Source organism: Oncorhynchus mykiss, chromosome 24, assembly GCF_013265735.2.
Source record: "Oncorhynchus mykiss isolate Arlee chromosome 24, USDA_OmykA_1.1, whole genome shotgun sequence".
Taxonomy (NCBI): Eukaryota; Metazoa; Chordata; class Actinopteri; order Salmoniformes; family Salmonidae; genus Oncorhynchus; species Oncorhynchus mykiss.
The window spans coordinates 42,532,038-42,547,422 of record NC_048588.1 but is presented as its reverse complement, the minus strand read 5'-3'; the positions used below and the strand labels follow the sequence as shown (position 1 = coordinate 42,547,422).

At 45.3% G+C, this 15,385-nt stretch overlaps 1 protein-coding gene across 14 annotated transcripts in view; it reads left to right on the top strand.

The window, feature by feature from the left end:
• Nucleotides 1-14,889, top strand: part of aplp2 (amyloid beta (A4) precursor-like protein 2) — a 141,250-nt gene extending 126,361 nt beyond the window's left edge. For 7 of the 14 annotated variants that reach the window (XM_036961453.1, XM_036961452.1, XM_036961441.1 and 4 more), the window contains 3 exons: nucleotides 5,168-5,248; nucleotides 6,695-6,850; nucleotides 12,434-14,889. In XM_036961453.1, coding sequence (XP_036817348.1) covers nucleotides 5,168-5,248; nucleotides 6,695-6,850; nucleotides 12,434-12,535 — 339 coding nt within the window. In that variant the 3' untranslated portion in view covers nucleotides 12,536-14,889. The remainder of the gene's footprint in view (nucleotides 1-5,167; nucleotides 5,249-6,694; nucleotides 6,851-12,433) is intronic. The other 7 variants (XM_036961448.1, XM_036961447.1, XM_036961445.1 and 4 more) reach the window with 2 other exon arrangements.
• The last annotated feature ends 496 nt before the right edge of the window (nucleotides 14,890-15,385 follow it).

Sequence of the window (15,385 nt, the reverse complement as noted above, 5' to 3'; positions counted from 1 at the left end):
GTCCAACAGAAAGGGGGGATACCTAGTCAGTTGTAGAACAGAAAGGGGGATACCTAGTCAGTTGTAGAACAGAAAGGGGGGATACCTAGTCAGTTGTAGAACAGAAAGGGGGATACCTAGTCAGTTGTCCAACAGAAAGGGGGGATACCTAGTCAGTTGTCCAACAGAAAGGGGGGATACCTAGTCAGTTGTAGAACAGAAAGGGGGGATACCTAGTCAGTTGTCCAACAGAAAGGGGGGATACCTAGTCAGTTGTCCAACAGAAAGGGGGGATACCTAGTCAGTTGTAGAACAGAAAGGGGGGATACCTAGTCAGTTGTCCAACAGAAAGGGGGGATACCTAGTCAGTTGTAGAACAGAAAGGGGGGATACCTAGGCAGTTGTCCAACAGAAAGGGGGGATACCTAGTCAGTTGTCCAACAGAAAGGGGGGATACCTAGTCAGTTGTCCAACAGAAAGGGGGGATACCTAGTCAGTTGTCCAACAGAAAGGGGGGATACCTAGTCAGTTGTCCAACAGAAAGGGGGGATACCTAGTCAGTTGTCCAACAGAAAGGGGGGATACCTAGTCAGTTGTCCAACAGAAAGGGGGGATACCTAGTCAGTTGTCCAACAGAAAGGGAGATACCTAGTCAATTGTACAAATGAATGCATTCAACTGAAATGTGTCTTCCGCCTTTAACCCCTAACCCCTGACCCCTCTGAATCAGAGCGGGGGGGGGGGGGGGGGGGGGGGGGGGCGGGGGGCTGCCTTAAATTAACATCCACGTCTTCGGCGCCCGGGGAACAGCGGGTTAACTGCCCTGTTCAAGTGGCAGGACGACAGATTTTTTTTTTTTTTTACCTTGTCAGCTCTGGAAATGTCTTGAGTCAATAAGTATTCAACCCCTTTGTAATGGCAAACCTAAACCAGATCAGGGGTCAACATTTGCTTTAACAGGTCACATAATAAAGCTGCATGGCGTTTTCCATGGTAAAAAAATACATGTAGCGCATCATGTTATGGGTATGCTTGTCATTGGCAAGGACTCGGATAAAAAGAAAATGAATAGCGCTAAGCACAGGCAAAGTCCTAGAGGAAAACCTGGTTCAGTCTGCTTTACAACCAGACACTGGGAGACGAATTCACCTTTCAACAGGACAATAACCTAAAGCACAGGCCAAGCCCTAGAGGAAAACCTGGTTCAGTCTGCTTTACAACCAGACACTGGGAGACGAATTCACCTTTCAACAGGACAATAACCTAAAGCACAGGCCAAGCCCTAGAGGAAAACCTGGTTCAGTCTGCTTTACAACCAGACACTGGGAGACGAATTCACCTTTCAACAGGACAATAACCTAAAGCACAGGCCAAGCCCTAGAGGAAAACCTGGTTCAGTCTGCTTTACAACCAGACACTGGGAGATGAATTCACCTTTCAGCAGGACAATAACCTAAAGCACAGGCCAAGCCCTAGAGGAAAACCTGGTTCAGTCTGCTTTACAACCAGACACTGGGAGACGAATTCACCTTTCAACAGGACAATAACCTAAAGCACAGGCCAAGCCCTAGAGGAAAACCTGGTTCAGTCTGCTTTACAACCAGACACTGGGAGACGAATTCACCTTTCAACAGGACAATAACCTAAAGCACAGGCCAAGCCCTAGAGGAAAACCTGGTTCAGTCTGCTTTACAACCAGACACTGGGAGATGAATTCACCTTTCAGCAGGACAATAACCTAAAGCACAGGCCAAGCCCTAGAGGAAAACCTGGTTCAGTCTGCTTTACAACCAGACACTGGGAGACGAATTCACCTTTCAACAGGACAATAACCTACAACACAAACAACAAATCTACCCTGGAGTTGTTTACCAAGAAGATGGTGAATGTTCCTGAGTGGCAGAGTTACAGTTTTGACTTCAATCTGCTTGAAAATGTATGGAAAGACCTGAAAATGGTTGTCTAGTAATGGTCAACAACCAATTTCACAAAGTTTGAAGGATTTTGAAAATAATAATTGGTAAATGTTGCATAATCCAGGTGTGGAAAGCTCTTAGATACTTACCCAGAAAGCCTCACATCTGTTATCGCTGCCAAAGGTGATTCTAACATGTATTGAATACTGATCTAATAAAGATATATTTTGTGTTTTTATTTTACATTTACATTTTTTACAAATGTTACAATTTTTCTTTCCACTTTAGTGTTTTGTGTAGATCGTTCAAACCAATGACAATGAAATCAATTTTAATCCCACTTTGTAATCAACTAAATGTGGATAAAGTCAGGGGGTGTGAATACTCTCTGAAATGACCCTGAAACAACTCCGTGTTCTGCTGAATAGGCTGGAATATCCAGATATGATAATAGATCAAGTATATCTAAGAATAGATAGTAATATATGCAATAAGTAATATATATATATATAGTATGTCTAAGTATAGATAGTAATATATCTAAGTATAGATAGTAGTATAGATAGTAATATGTGTAATAAGTAATATATATATATATATATATATATATATATATATATATATATATATATATATATATATATATATATATATATATAATAGTATATCTAAATATAGATAGTAATATATCTAAGTATAGATAGTAGTATAGATAGTAATATGTGTAATAAGTAATATATATATATATATATATATAATAGTATATCTAAATATAGATAGTAATATATGTAATAAGTAATATATAGTATATGTAATATGTATTAGTATATCTAAGTATAGATGGTAATATAAGTAATAAGTAATATATATAGTAGTATAGATAGTAATATATGTAATAAGTAATATATATATATATATATATAATAGTATATCTAAATATAGATAGTAATATATGTAATAACTTATATATACATATGTATATGTATATATATATATATATATATGTGTGTATATGTAGTTATATAGTAGTATATCTAAGTATAGATAGTAATATACATCTTTGACATCTGGCTCCTTAGCTCTAATATATCATCAAGCTTTAGATGAGATGCACCATCCTATGATGACATAGTTAAAGCAACGAGCAGTGCTGCTGTTAGCAGGTTGCCTACTCTGGGCCTCTGCCAACCACTCTGCCAAACCCTCAGATCACCACTAAAACAGAGGATATAGTCCATGGATCACCACTAAAACAGAGAGGATATACTCTATGGATCACCACTAAAACAGAGAGGATATAGTCCATGGATCCCCACTAAAACAGAGAGGATATAGTCCATGGATCACCACTAAAACAGAGAGGATATAGTCCATGGATCACCACTAAAACAGAGAGGATATAGTCCATGGATCACCACTAAAACAGAGAGGATATACTCTATGGATCACCACTAAAACAGAGAGGATATAGTCCATGGATCACCACTAAAACAGAGAAGATATAGTCCATGGATCCCCACTAAAACAGAGAGGATATAGTCCATGGATCACCACTAAAACAGAGAGGATATAGTCCATGGATCACCACTAAAACAGAGAGGATATAGTCCATGGATCACCACTAAAACAGAGAGGATATAGTCCATGGATCACCACTAAAACAGAGAGGATATAGTCCATGGATTTCACAGTAGCCATCTTCTTTCTGCATGCTCTCATTTACCAGAAGCATCATGTCTCCTCCTTCCTCTTGGATCATTGAAGTTGAATGTTTGTTATGTGTTTAGCATGTAGATCCAAGGCCAAGCGTATATCTGTGTTTGTGTAATGCAGTCATGTGTTGTTTTTATTTGTATGTTTGTTATGCATGACAGTATTATTGTTTTTGCACATGTGGAGTCCAAACACAGAACAATCAGAGTTAAAACATTACAGTTTATATTACATGAAACTATAAATGGCTGTTTGCCTGTAGCAGGGGCCTAAACATGTGTTCTGAAGAGAACCTCTAGGTAACCTAGACGACCATAAACATGTGTTCTGAAGAGAACCTCTAGGTAACCTAGACGACCAAAAACATGTGTTCTGAAGAGAACCTCCAGGTATCCATTGACAACCACAAAGACTCTGATCTTTACAGACTGAACATACAACCACACAGTCTCTGTGCTTCTCTGCCCACTTCTCAACCAACGCACTGTGGTAGATAGGTGTAAATGTACACACAATACTCCATATCTCTCTCTCTCTCACACACACACACACACACACACACACACACACACACACACACACACACAATACTCCATAACACACACACACAATACTCCATAACACACACACACACACACACACACACACACACAATACTCCATAACACACACACTGTAACAGGAATTCAATTCCTTTATGTTTTATTCAACTAATTCTATTCAACACTCTGTCCACTCCTAAGAATTTGTACTACCCTTATTTGCATAAAATGGACAGAGACCAGTCTCAAAACCAATCAGCAGCGTTTATTCTCGAGAGTACTGAACACGATACAGTTTACCACAGGTTATAAACTGAAAATGATGTCATTAGTTTTCGAACTGTCCGGTCTCTTCTCCCACCCTGGTACAAAGGAAGTATCTCAAGCCTTCCCACATCGTCTCCCTACCAATTTAATATAATTCATGACCGAGCCAAGGTCTCCCTGTGTAGATAAGCGTTCTAGACAGTCTGGCGATATAGTTCATTCGTTTCTACCAAGGAACAGACAGTCATTGTTCTAATTCTTGATTATATTTACACACATTATATTCAGTACTAGGATTCAAATACAATTCATACATCTATACAGTAACATAATAGTATTCTGATTAGTACATATACAGTAACATAATAGTATTCTGATTAGTACATATACAGTAACATAATAGTATTCTGATTAGTACATATACAGTAACATAATAGTATTCTGATTAGTACATATACAGTAACATAATAGTATTCTGATTAGTACATATACAGTAACATAATAGTATTCTGATTAGTACATATACAGTAACATAATAGTATTCTGATTAGTACATATACAGTAACATAATAGTATTCTGATTAGTACATATACAGTAACATAATAGTATTCTGATTATTCAGTCCTGATTGAAATGTATACATAATTAGTCATTATTGATAAAAAAAAATCCCTTACACACACACACACACACACACACACCGAGCCATGTCAGCGGTGTAACCTGGGCCCTGTGTGTGTGTGCTGTCAGCAGGTGGTTGATGAGACTCTGGATGTAAAGGAAGTGATATACAGTGCTGAGAGAGTCAGCGTTATGCATGGTGATGAGCTGGTGAGTACAGCACAGTGCCCCCATCTGGTTAACATGGGGAACTGCTGGTGAGTACACCACAGTGCCCCCATCTGGTTAACATGGAGAACTGCTGGTGAGTCTGGTTAACATGGGGAACTGCTGGTGTGTACACCACAGTGCCCCCATCTGGTTAACATGGGGAACTGCTGGTGTGTACACTACAGTGCCCCCATCTGGTTAACATGGGGAACTGCTGGCAGGAAGGGGGGGATGGGGGAAGGAAAGAGAGGGAGGGATGGGGGGGAAGGAGAGGAAGGAATGGGGGGAAGGAATGAGGGTAGGATGGGGAAGGAGGGAGGGATAGGGATAAAGGGGGGAACCCAAAGTCCCTCTGTTTATTCATAGTGGGCGAAACACCCGTCCACACGTCGACAGCAGGTTTGACTCTACCTTATTGTACCATCCAGATGGGATTTTATTTTCTGCATGGATGCATGTATGTAAATGTGTCGGAATGAACACAGGTTTCCACTGAATGTGTGAATGTATTTATCCACACAAAAGAGTTGAGGTACCTCAGCATCTGTGTGAGTGAGACCAGAGAGAAGCTGCCTGCAGATGCACTAGTAATCCTGCATCCAGCTCAATGGTGTTATTACTATTGCAGGGTCCTGCTTTACATATTACCCATATATTACCCATACCCATATTACATTAGTTACCCATAAGGTAGATAGATATAAATAGCTTGATTGTTCAAGATAAAGATGTTTTTTTTAAATATATATTATGCATGTGTGTAGTCTGTTCACTCTGTATTTGGTCGTATGTCATGTCTGTCTTATAGTGTATGTTCTTGTCTTTACACAAACTAATTCTGTCTCTGTCTCTCTCTGTCTCTCTCTCTCTCTCTCTCTGTCTCTCTCTGTCTCTCTCTCTGTCTCTCTCTCTGTCTCTCTCTCTGTCTCTCTCTCTCTCTCTCTCTGTCTCTCTCTCTGTCTCTCTCTCTGTCTCTCTCTCTGTCTCTCTCTCTGTCTCTGTCTCTCTCTCTGTCTCTCTCTCTGTCTCTCTCTCTCTCTCTCTCTCTCTGTCTCTCATCTGTCTCTCTCTCTGTCTCTCTCTGACTCATCTGTCTCTCATCTGTCTCTCTCTCTGTCTCGCTCATCTGTCTCTCTCTCGCTCATCTGTCTCTCTCTCTCGCTCATCTGTCTCTCTCTCGCTCATCTGTCTCTCTCTCTCTCTGTGTCTCTCTCTCTCTCTCTGTCTCTCTCTCTGTATGTCTCTCTCTCTGTCTCTCTCTCTGTCTCTCTCTGTCTCTGTCTCTTATCTGTCTCTCTCTCTGTCTCTCTCTGACTCATCTGTCGCTCTGTCTCATCTCTGTCTCGCTCATCTGTCTCTATCTCTCACTCATCTGTCTCTCTCTCTCGCTCATCTGTCTCTCTCTCTGTGTGTCTCTGTCTCTCTCTCTGTCTCTGTCTCCTCTAGGAATCCTACCGTCCTCTGGGTGAGGACTTCAGCTTCGGGAGCTCTGCTCTGATTGGTCTGCTGGTGATAGCGGTGGCCATAGCAATGGTGATAGTGATCAGCCTGGTTATTCTGAGGAAGAGGCAGTACGGAACCATCAGCCACGGCATTGTGGAGGTGAGCTACGGCATCACACACACACACACACACACACACAGTACAGAACCATCAGCCACGGCATTGTGGAGGTGAGCTACGGCATCACACACACACACACACAGTACAGAACCATCAGCCACGGCATTGTGGAGGTGAGCTACGGCATCACACACACACACACACACAGTACAGAACTATCAGCCACGGCATTGTGGAGGTGAGCTACGACATCACACACACACACACACACACACACACACACACACACACACACACACAGCACAGAACCATCAGCCACGGCATTGTGGAGGTGAACTACGGCATCACACACACACACACACACAGTACAGAACCATCAGCCACGGCATTGTGGAGGTGAGCTACGACATCACACACACACACAGTACAGAACCATCAGCCACGGCATTGTGGAGGTGAGCTACGACATCACACACACACACACACACAGTACAGAACCATCAGCCACGGCATTGTGGAGGTGAGCTACGACATCACACACACACACACACACACACAGTACAGAACCATCAGCCACGGCATTGTGGAGGTGAGCTACGACATCACACACACACACACACACACACACACACACACACACACACACACACAGTACAGAACCATCAGCCACGGCATTGTGGAGGTGAGCTACGACATCACTCACACACACACACACACACACACACACACACACACACACACACACACACACACACACACACACACAGTACAGAACCATCAGCCACGGCATTGTGGAGGTGAGCTACGGCATCACACACACACACACACACACACACACACACACAGTACAGAACCATCAGCCACGGCATTGTGGAGGTGAGCTACGACATCACACACACACACACACACACACACACACACACACACACACACAGTACAGAACCATCAGCCACGGCATTGTGGAGGTGAGCTACGACATCACTCACACACACACACACACACACACACACACACACACACACACACACACAGTACAGAACCATCAGCCACGGCATTGTGGAGGTGAGCTACGGCATCACACACACACACACACACACACACACACACAGTACAGAACCATCAGCCACGGCATTGTGGAGGTGAGCTACGGCATCACACACACACACACACAGTACAGAACCATCAGCCACGGCATTGTGGAGGTGAGCTACGGCATCACACACACACACACACACACACACACACACACACACACACACACACACACACAGTACAGAACCATCAGCCACGGCATTGTGGAGGTGAGCTACGGCATCACACACGCACACACACACACACGCACGCACACACACACACACACACACACACACAGTACAGAACCATCAGCCACGGCATTGTGGAGGTGAGCTACGACATCACACACACACACACACACACCCACACACACAGTACAGAACCATCAGCCACGGCATTGTGGAGTTGAGCTACGACATCACACACACACACACACACACACACACACACACACACAGTACAGAACCATCAGCCACGGCATTGTGGAGGTGAGCTACGACATCACACACACACACACAGTACAGAACCATCAGCCACGGCATTGTGGAGGTGAGCTACGACATCACACACACACACACACACACACACACACACACACACACACACACACAGTACAGAACCATCAGCCACGGCATTGTGGAGTTGAGCTACGACATCACACACACACACACACACACACACACACACACACACACACACACACACACACACACACACACACACACACACACACACACACACAGTACAGAACCATCAGCCACGGCATTGTGGAGGTGAGCTACGGCATCACACACACACAGTACAGAACCATCAGCCACGGCATTGTGGAGGTGAGCTACGACATCACACACACACACACACACACACACACAGTACAGAACCATCAGCCACGGCATTGTGGAGGTGAGCTACGACATCACACACACACACACACACACACACACACACACACACACACACAGTACAGAACCATCAGCCACGGCATTGTGGAGGTGAGCTACGGCATCACACACACACACACACACACACACACACACACACACACACACACACACACAGTACAGAACCATCAGCCACGGCATTGTGGAGGTGAGCTACGGCATCACACACGCACACACACACACACGCACGCACACACACACACACACACACACACAGTACAGAACCATCAGCCACGGCATTGTGGAGGTGAGCTACGACATCACACACACACACACACACCCACACACACAGTACAGAACCATCAGCCACGGCATTGTGGAGTTGAGCTACGACATCACACACACACACACACACACACACACACACAGTACAGAACCATCAGCCACGGCATTGTGGAGGTGAGCTACGGCATCACACACACACACACACACACACACACACACACACACACACACAGTACAGAACCATCAGCCACGGCATTGTGGAGGTGAGCTACGACATCACACACACACACACAGTACAGAACCATCAGCCACGGCATTGTGGAGGTGAGCTACGACATCACACACACACACACACACACACACACACACACACAGTACAGAACCATCAGCCACGGCATTGTGGAGTTGAGCTACGACATCACACACACTCACACACACACACACACACACACACACACACACACACACACACACACACACACACACACACACACACACACAGTACAGAACCATCAGCCACGGCATTGTGGAGGTGAGCTACGGCATCACACACACACACACAGTACAGAACCATCAGCCACGGCATTGTGGAGGTGAGCTACGACATCACACACACACACACACACACAGTACAGAACCATCAGCCACGGCATTGTGGAGGTGAGCTACGACATCACACACACACACACACACACACACACACACACAGTACAGAACCATCAGCCACGGCATTGTGGAGGTGAGCTACGACATCACACACACACACACACAGTACAGAACCATCAGCCACGGCATTGTGCAGGTGAGCTACGACATCACGCGCGCGCACACACACACACACACACACACACACCGTACCATCAGCCACGGCATTGTGCAGGTGAGCTACGTCATCACACACACACACATAGTACAGAACCATCAGCCACGGCATTGTGCAGGTGAGCTACGACACACACACACACACACACACACACACACACACACAGTACAGAACCATCAGCCACGGCATTGTGCAGGTGAGCTACGACATCACACACACACATGCCAATGCATATGGTGTGACACCACACACACTCTCAATGTACACACACACACACACACACACACACACACACACACACACACACACACACACACACACAGTACAGAACCATCAGCCACGGCATTGTGGAGGTGAGCTACGGCATCACACACGCACACACACACACACGCACGCACACACACACACACACACACACACAGTACAGAACCATCAGCCACGGCATTGTGGAGGTGAGCTACGACATCACACACACACACACACACACCCACACACACAGTACAGAACCATCAGCCACGGCATTGTGGAGTTGAGCTACGACATCACACACACACACACACACACACACACACACACACAGTACAGAACCATCAGCCACGGCATTGTGGAGTTGAGCTACGACATCACACACACACACACACACACACACACACACACACACACACACACACAGTACAGAACCATCAGCCACGGCATTGTGGAGGTGAGCTACGGCATCACACACACACACACACACACACACACACACACACACACACACACACACACACACACACACACACACAGTACAGAACCATCAGCCACGGCATTGTGGAGGTGAGCTACGACATCACACACACACACACAGTACAGAACCATCAGCCACGGCATTGTGGAGGTGAGCTACGACATCACACACACACACACACACACACACACACACAGTACAGAACCATCAGCCACGGCATTGTGGAGTTGAGCTACGACATCACACACACACACACACACACACACACACACACACACACACACACACACACACAGTACAGAACCATCAGCCACGGCATTGTGGAGGTGAGCTACGGCATCACACACACACACACAGTACAGAACCATCAGCCACGGCATTGTGGAGGTGAGCTACGACATCACACACACACACAGTACAGAACCATCAGCCACGGCATTGTGGAGGTGAGCTACGACATCACACACACACACACACACACACACACACACACAGTACAGAACCATCAGCCACGGCATTGTGCAGGTGAGCTACGACATCACGCGCGCGCACACACACACACACACACCGTACCATCAGCCACGGCATTGTGCAGGTGAGCTACGTCATCACACACACACACATAGTACAGAACCATCAGCCACGGCATTGTGCAGGTGAGCTACGACACACACACACACACACACACACACACACACACACACACACACACACACACACACACACACACACACACACAGTACAGAACCATCAGCCACGGCATTGTGGAGGTGAGCTACGGCATCACACACACACACACACACACACACACACACACACACACACACACACACACACACACACAGTACAGAACCATCAGCCACGGCATTGTGGAGGTGAGCTACGACATCACACACACACACACACACACAGTACAGAACCATCAGCCACGGCATTGTGTAGGTGAGCTACGACATCACACACACACACACACACACACACAGTACAGAACCATCAGCCACGGCATTGTGGAGTTGAGCTACGACATCACACACACACACACACACACACACACACACACACACACACACACACACACAGTACAGAACCATCAGCCACGGCATTGTGGAGGTGAGCTACGGCATCACACACACACACACAGTACAGAACCATCAGCCACGGCATTGTGGAGGTGAGCTACGACATCACACACACACACACAGTACAGAACCATCAGCCACGGCATTGTGGAGGTGAGCTACGACATCACACACACACACACACACACACACACACACAGTACAGAACCATCAGCCACGGCATTGTGCAGGTGAGCTACGACATCACGCGCGCGCACACACACACACACCGTACCATCAGCCACGGCATTGTGCAGGTGAGCTACGTCATCACACACACACACATAGTACAGAACCATCAGCCACGGCATTGTGCAGGTGAGCTACGACACACACACACACACACACACACACACACACACACACACACACAGTACAGAACCATCAGCCACGGCATTGTGCAGGTGAGCTACGACATCACACACACACATGCCAATGCATATGGTGTGACACCACACACACTCTCAATGTACACACACACACACACACACAGTACTTGTAGCTCAATGCATTCTCTAAGGTCTCTGTACTCAGGCTAATTACTTGTTATTTTTGCTCAGGTTCTAGTTCACCCCTGACCTGACCTCGACCTCTGTGCTCAGATAACCTGTTCTCTCTGCTCAGGGCCAATAGCTGGACATAGTTTTATTACAGGACTGTGGATACCTCGTCTTTAAGCTCTGCCTATTTCACCCCTGACCTGTCCTGTGATAGGTTGACCCCATGCTGACCCCAGAGGAACGCCACCTCAGCAAGATGCAGAACCACGGCTACGAGAACCCCACCTACAAATACCTGGAACAGATGCAGATCTAGGATTCGCTGTGGCACCGAGCAGAGAGGAGGGGCCAACATACTACTGACCAATAACAAAAAAAATACTCTCCTCAGAAATCATTTTGCGTAAAATTACATCAGATCACAATAGTTATACGGATTTGTTTCAGACCGATCCTTGAAGAATAATGCTAAAACTACTGCTACTATTGTACTTTCCAGCTCCCTTTCAATCTTGGGGTTTCTTTTAAAAGGGTGATGTACGTCATCTCTACGTTTTATATAATATGTGATTTAATAATTAATTATTACGATTACTCTCTGAAGATTGAAGATGTGTTGTTTTTTTTAAAATTTGATTTGTTGTTGTTGTTGTTGTTGTTTTTTAAAAACATGCAACAAGGTAAGAAACCAAGCAACGCCATTGTTGACTATAAATGTATCTCATCATCAGACAACGAGGAGGACATTTTGTTCCCCATCGTACCAGTGTCCCAAAACCTTCTGACGGTCTTCTCATAATAACAAAGTTGTTGTTGGTTTCTTTTTCAATAGATTGCTTGTAAATGAAGGTTCTTTGTACCTATTAAATGATGTATAGTGAAACTACAAATGAGGAAAAAGAATGAAAACAAAATCATGAATTCAGTTACTTTCTATTCTTTGTTATGATTACAAACAAAATATATATATATAAAGTAGCTGTTTTTATTCCACCAGGGAAGAGAGGTTGAAACTGGGATGGTGGCTGAGCTAGGTTGGGATGTTGTGGTGCAGACAGACAGGAGCGCGTGCAGACAGACAGGAGAGCGTGCAGACAGACAGGAGAGCGTGCAGACAGACAGGAGAGCGTGCAGACAGACAGGAGAGCGTGCAGACAGACAGACACAGGAGAGTAGACAGACAGGAGAGTGCACAGACCCCCAGCTGATCTCACAGCTCAGACCAGACTTACCCTTATTACACCCTGACCCATCTAAATGAACTGACTCGTACCCTTATTACACCCTGACCCATCTAAATGAACATACTCGTTCCCTTATTACACCCTGACCCATCTAAATGAACTGACTCGTACCCTTATTACACCCTGACCCATCTAAATGAACATACTCGTTCCCTTATTACACCCTGACCCATCTAAATGAACTGACTCGTTCCCTTATTACACCCTGACCCATCTAAATGAACTGACTCGTACCCTTATTACACCCTGACCCATCTAAATGAACTGACTCGTTCCCTTATTACACCCTGACCCATCTAAATGAACATACTCGTTCCCTTATTACACCCTGACCCATCTAAATGAACTGACTCGTACCCTTATTACACCCTGACCCATCTAAATGAACTGACTCGTACCCTTATTACACCCTGACCCATCTAAATGAACTGACTCGTTCCCTTATTACACCCTGACCCATCTAAATGAACATACTCGTTCCCTTATTACACCCTGACCCATCTAAATGAACTGACTCGTACCCTTATTACACCCTGACCCATCTAAATGAACTGACTCGTTCCCTTATTACACCCTGACCCATCTAAATGAACATACTCGTTCCCTTATTACACCCTGACTCATCTAAATGAACTGACTCGTACCCTTATTACACCCTGACCCGTCTAAATGAACTGACTCGTACCCTTATTACACCCTGACCCATCTAAATGAAAGTGATGATACGCCCTGTTCATATCCACACATTCATATGTGAATGTACTGTGGAAGAGTGACCACGTTTTGTCTCCTGATATGTTCTCTGATGGTCCTGATGGGTTGTAGGGATTCAGAGTCCACGTTTTGTCTCCTGATATGTCCTCTGATGGGTTGTAGGGATTCAGAGTCCACGTTTTGTCTCCTGATATGTTCTCTGATGGTCCTGATGGGTTGTAGGGATTCAGAGTCCATGTTTTGTCTCCTGATATGTTCTCTCATGGTCCTGATGGGTTGTAGGGATTCAGAGTCCATGTTTTGTCTCCTGATATGTTCTCTGATGGTCCTGATGGGTTGTAGGGATTCAGAGTCCATGTTTTGTCTTCTGATATGTTCTCTGATGGTCCTGATGGGTTGTAGGGATTCAGAGTCCATGTTTTGTCTCCTGATATGTTCTCTGATGGTCCTGATGGGTTGTAGGGATTCAGAGTCCATGTTTTGCACAAGCGATGCAATGCTTTTAAAAATCAAGTAGAAATGAATCTGAGAACCATTTTATGGATGTATTCATTCACCTGAACAACAGCTGACCCTAAAGCACAGAACAGTTTGAATAGTCTTTCTCAAATCAACCCCAAACACGCTCGCTGGGGGGCTTGTGACCGACCGACAGACAGACCGATGTGGATGGAAAGAGACAGATAGACAGACCGATGTGGATGGAAAGAGACAGACAGACAGACAGATGTGGATGGAAAGAGACAGACAGACAGACAGATGTGGATGGAAAGAGACAGACAGACAGACAGATGTGGATGGAAAGAGACAGACAGACAGACAGATGTGGATGGAAAGAGACAGACAGACAGACAGATGTGGATGGAAAGAGACAGACAGACAGACAGATGTGGATGGAAAGAGACAGACAGACAGACAGATGTGGATGGAAAGAGACAGACAGACAGACAGATGTGGATGGAAAGAGACAGACAGACAGATGTGGATGGAAAGAGACAGACAGACAGATGTGGATGGAAAGAGACAGACAGACAGATGTGGATGGAAGAGACAGACAGACAGATGTGGATGGAAAGAGACAGACAGATGTGGATGGAAAGAGACAGACAGATGTTGACGGAGAATGTGTGCAGGTTACTTTTAACGGGGAGGAGGAAAGACAAACAGAGAACCGTAGAATCAGGAGTTGATTCTCTCTCTCTTGTAAC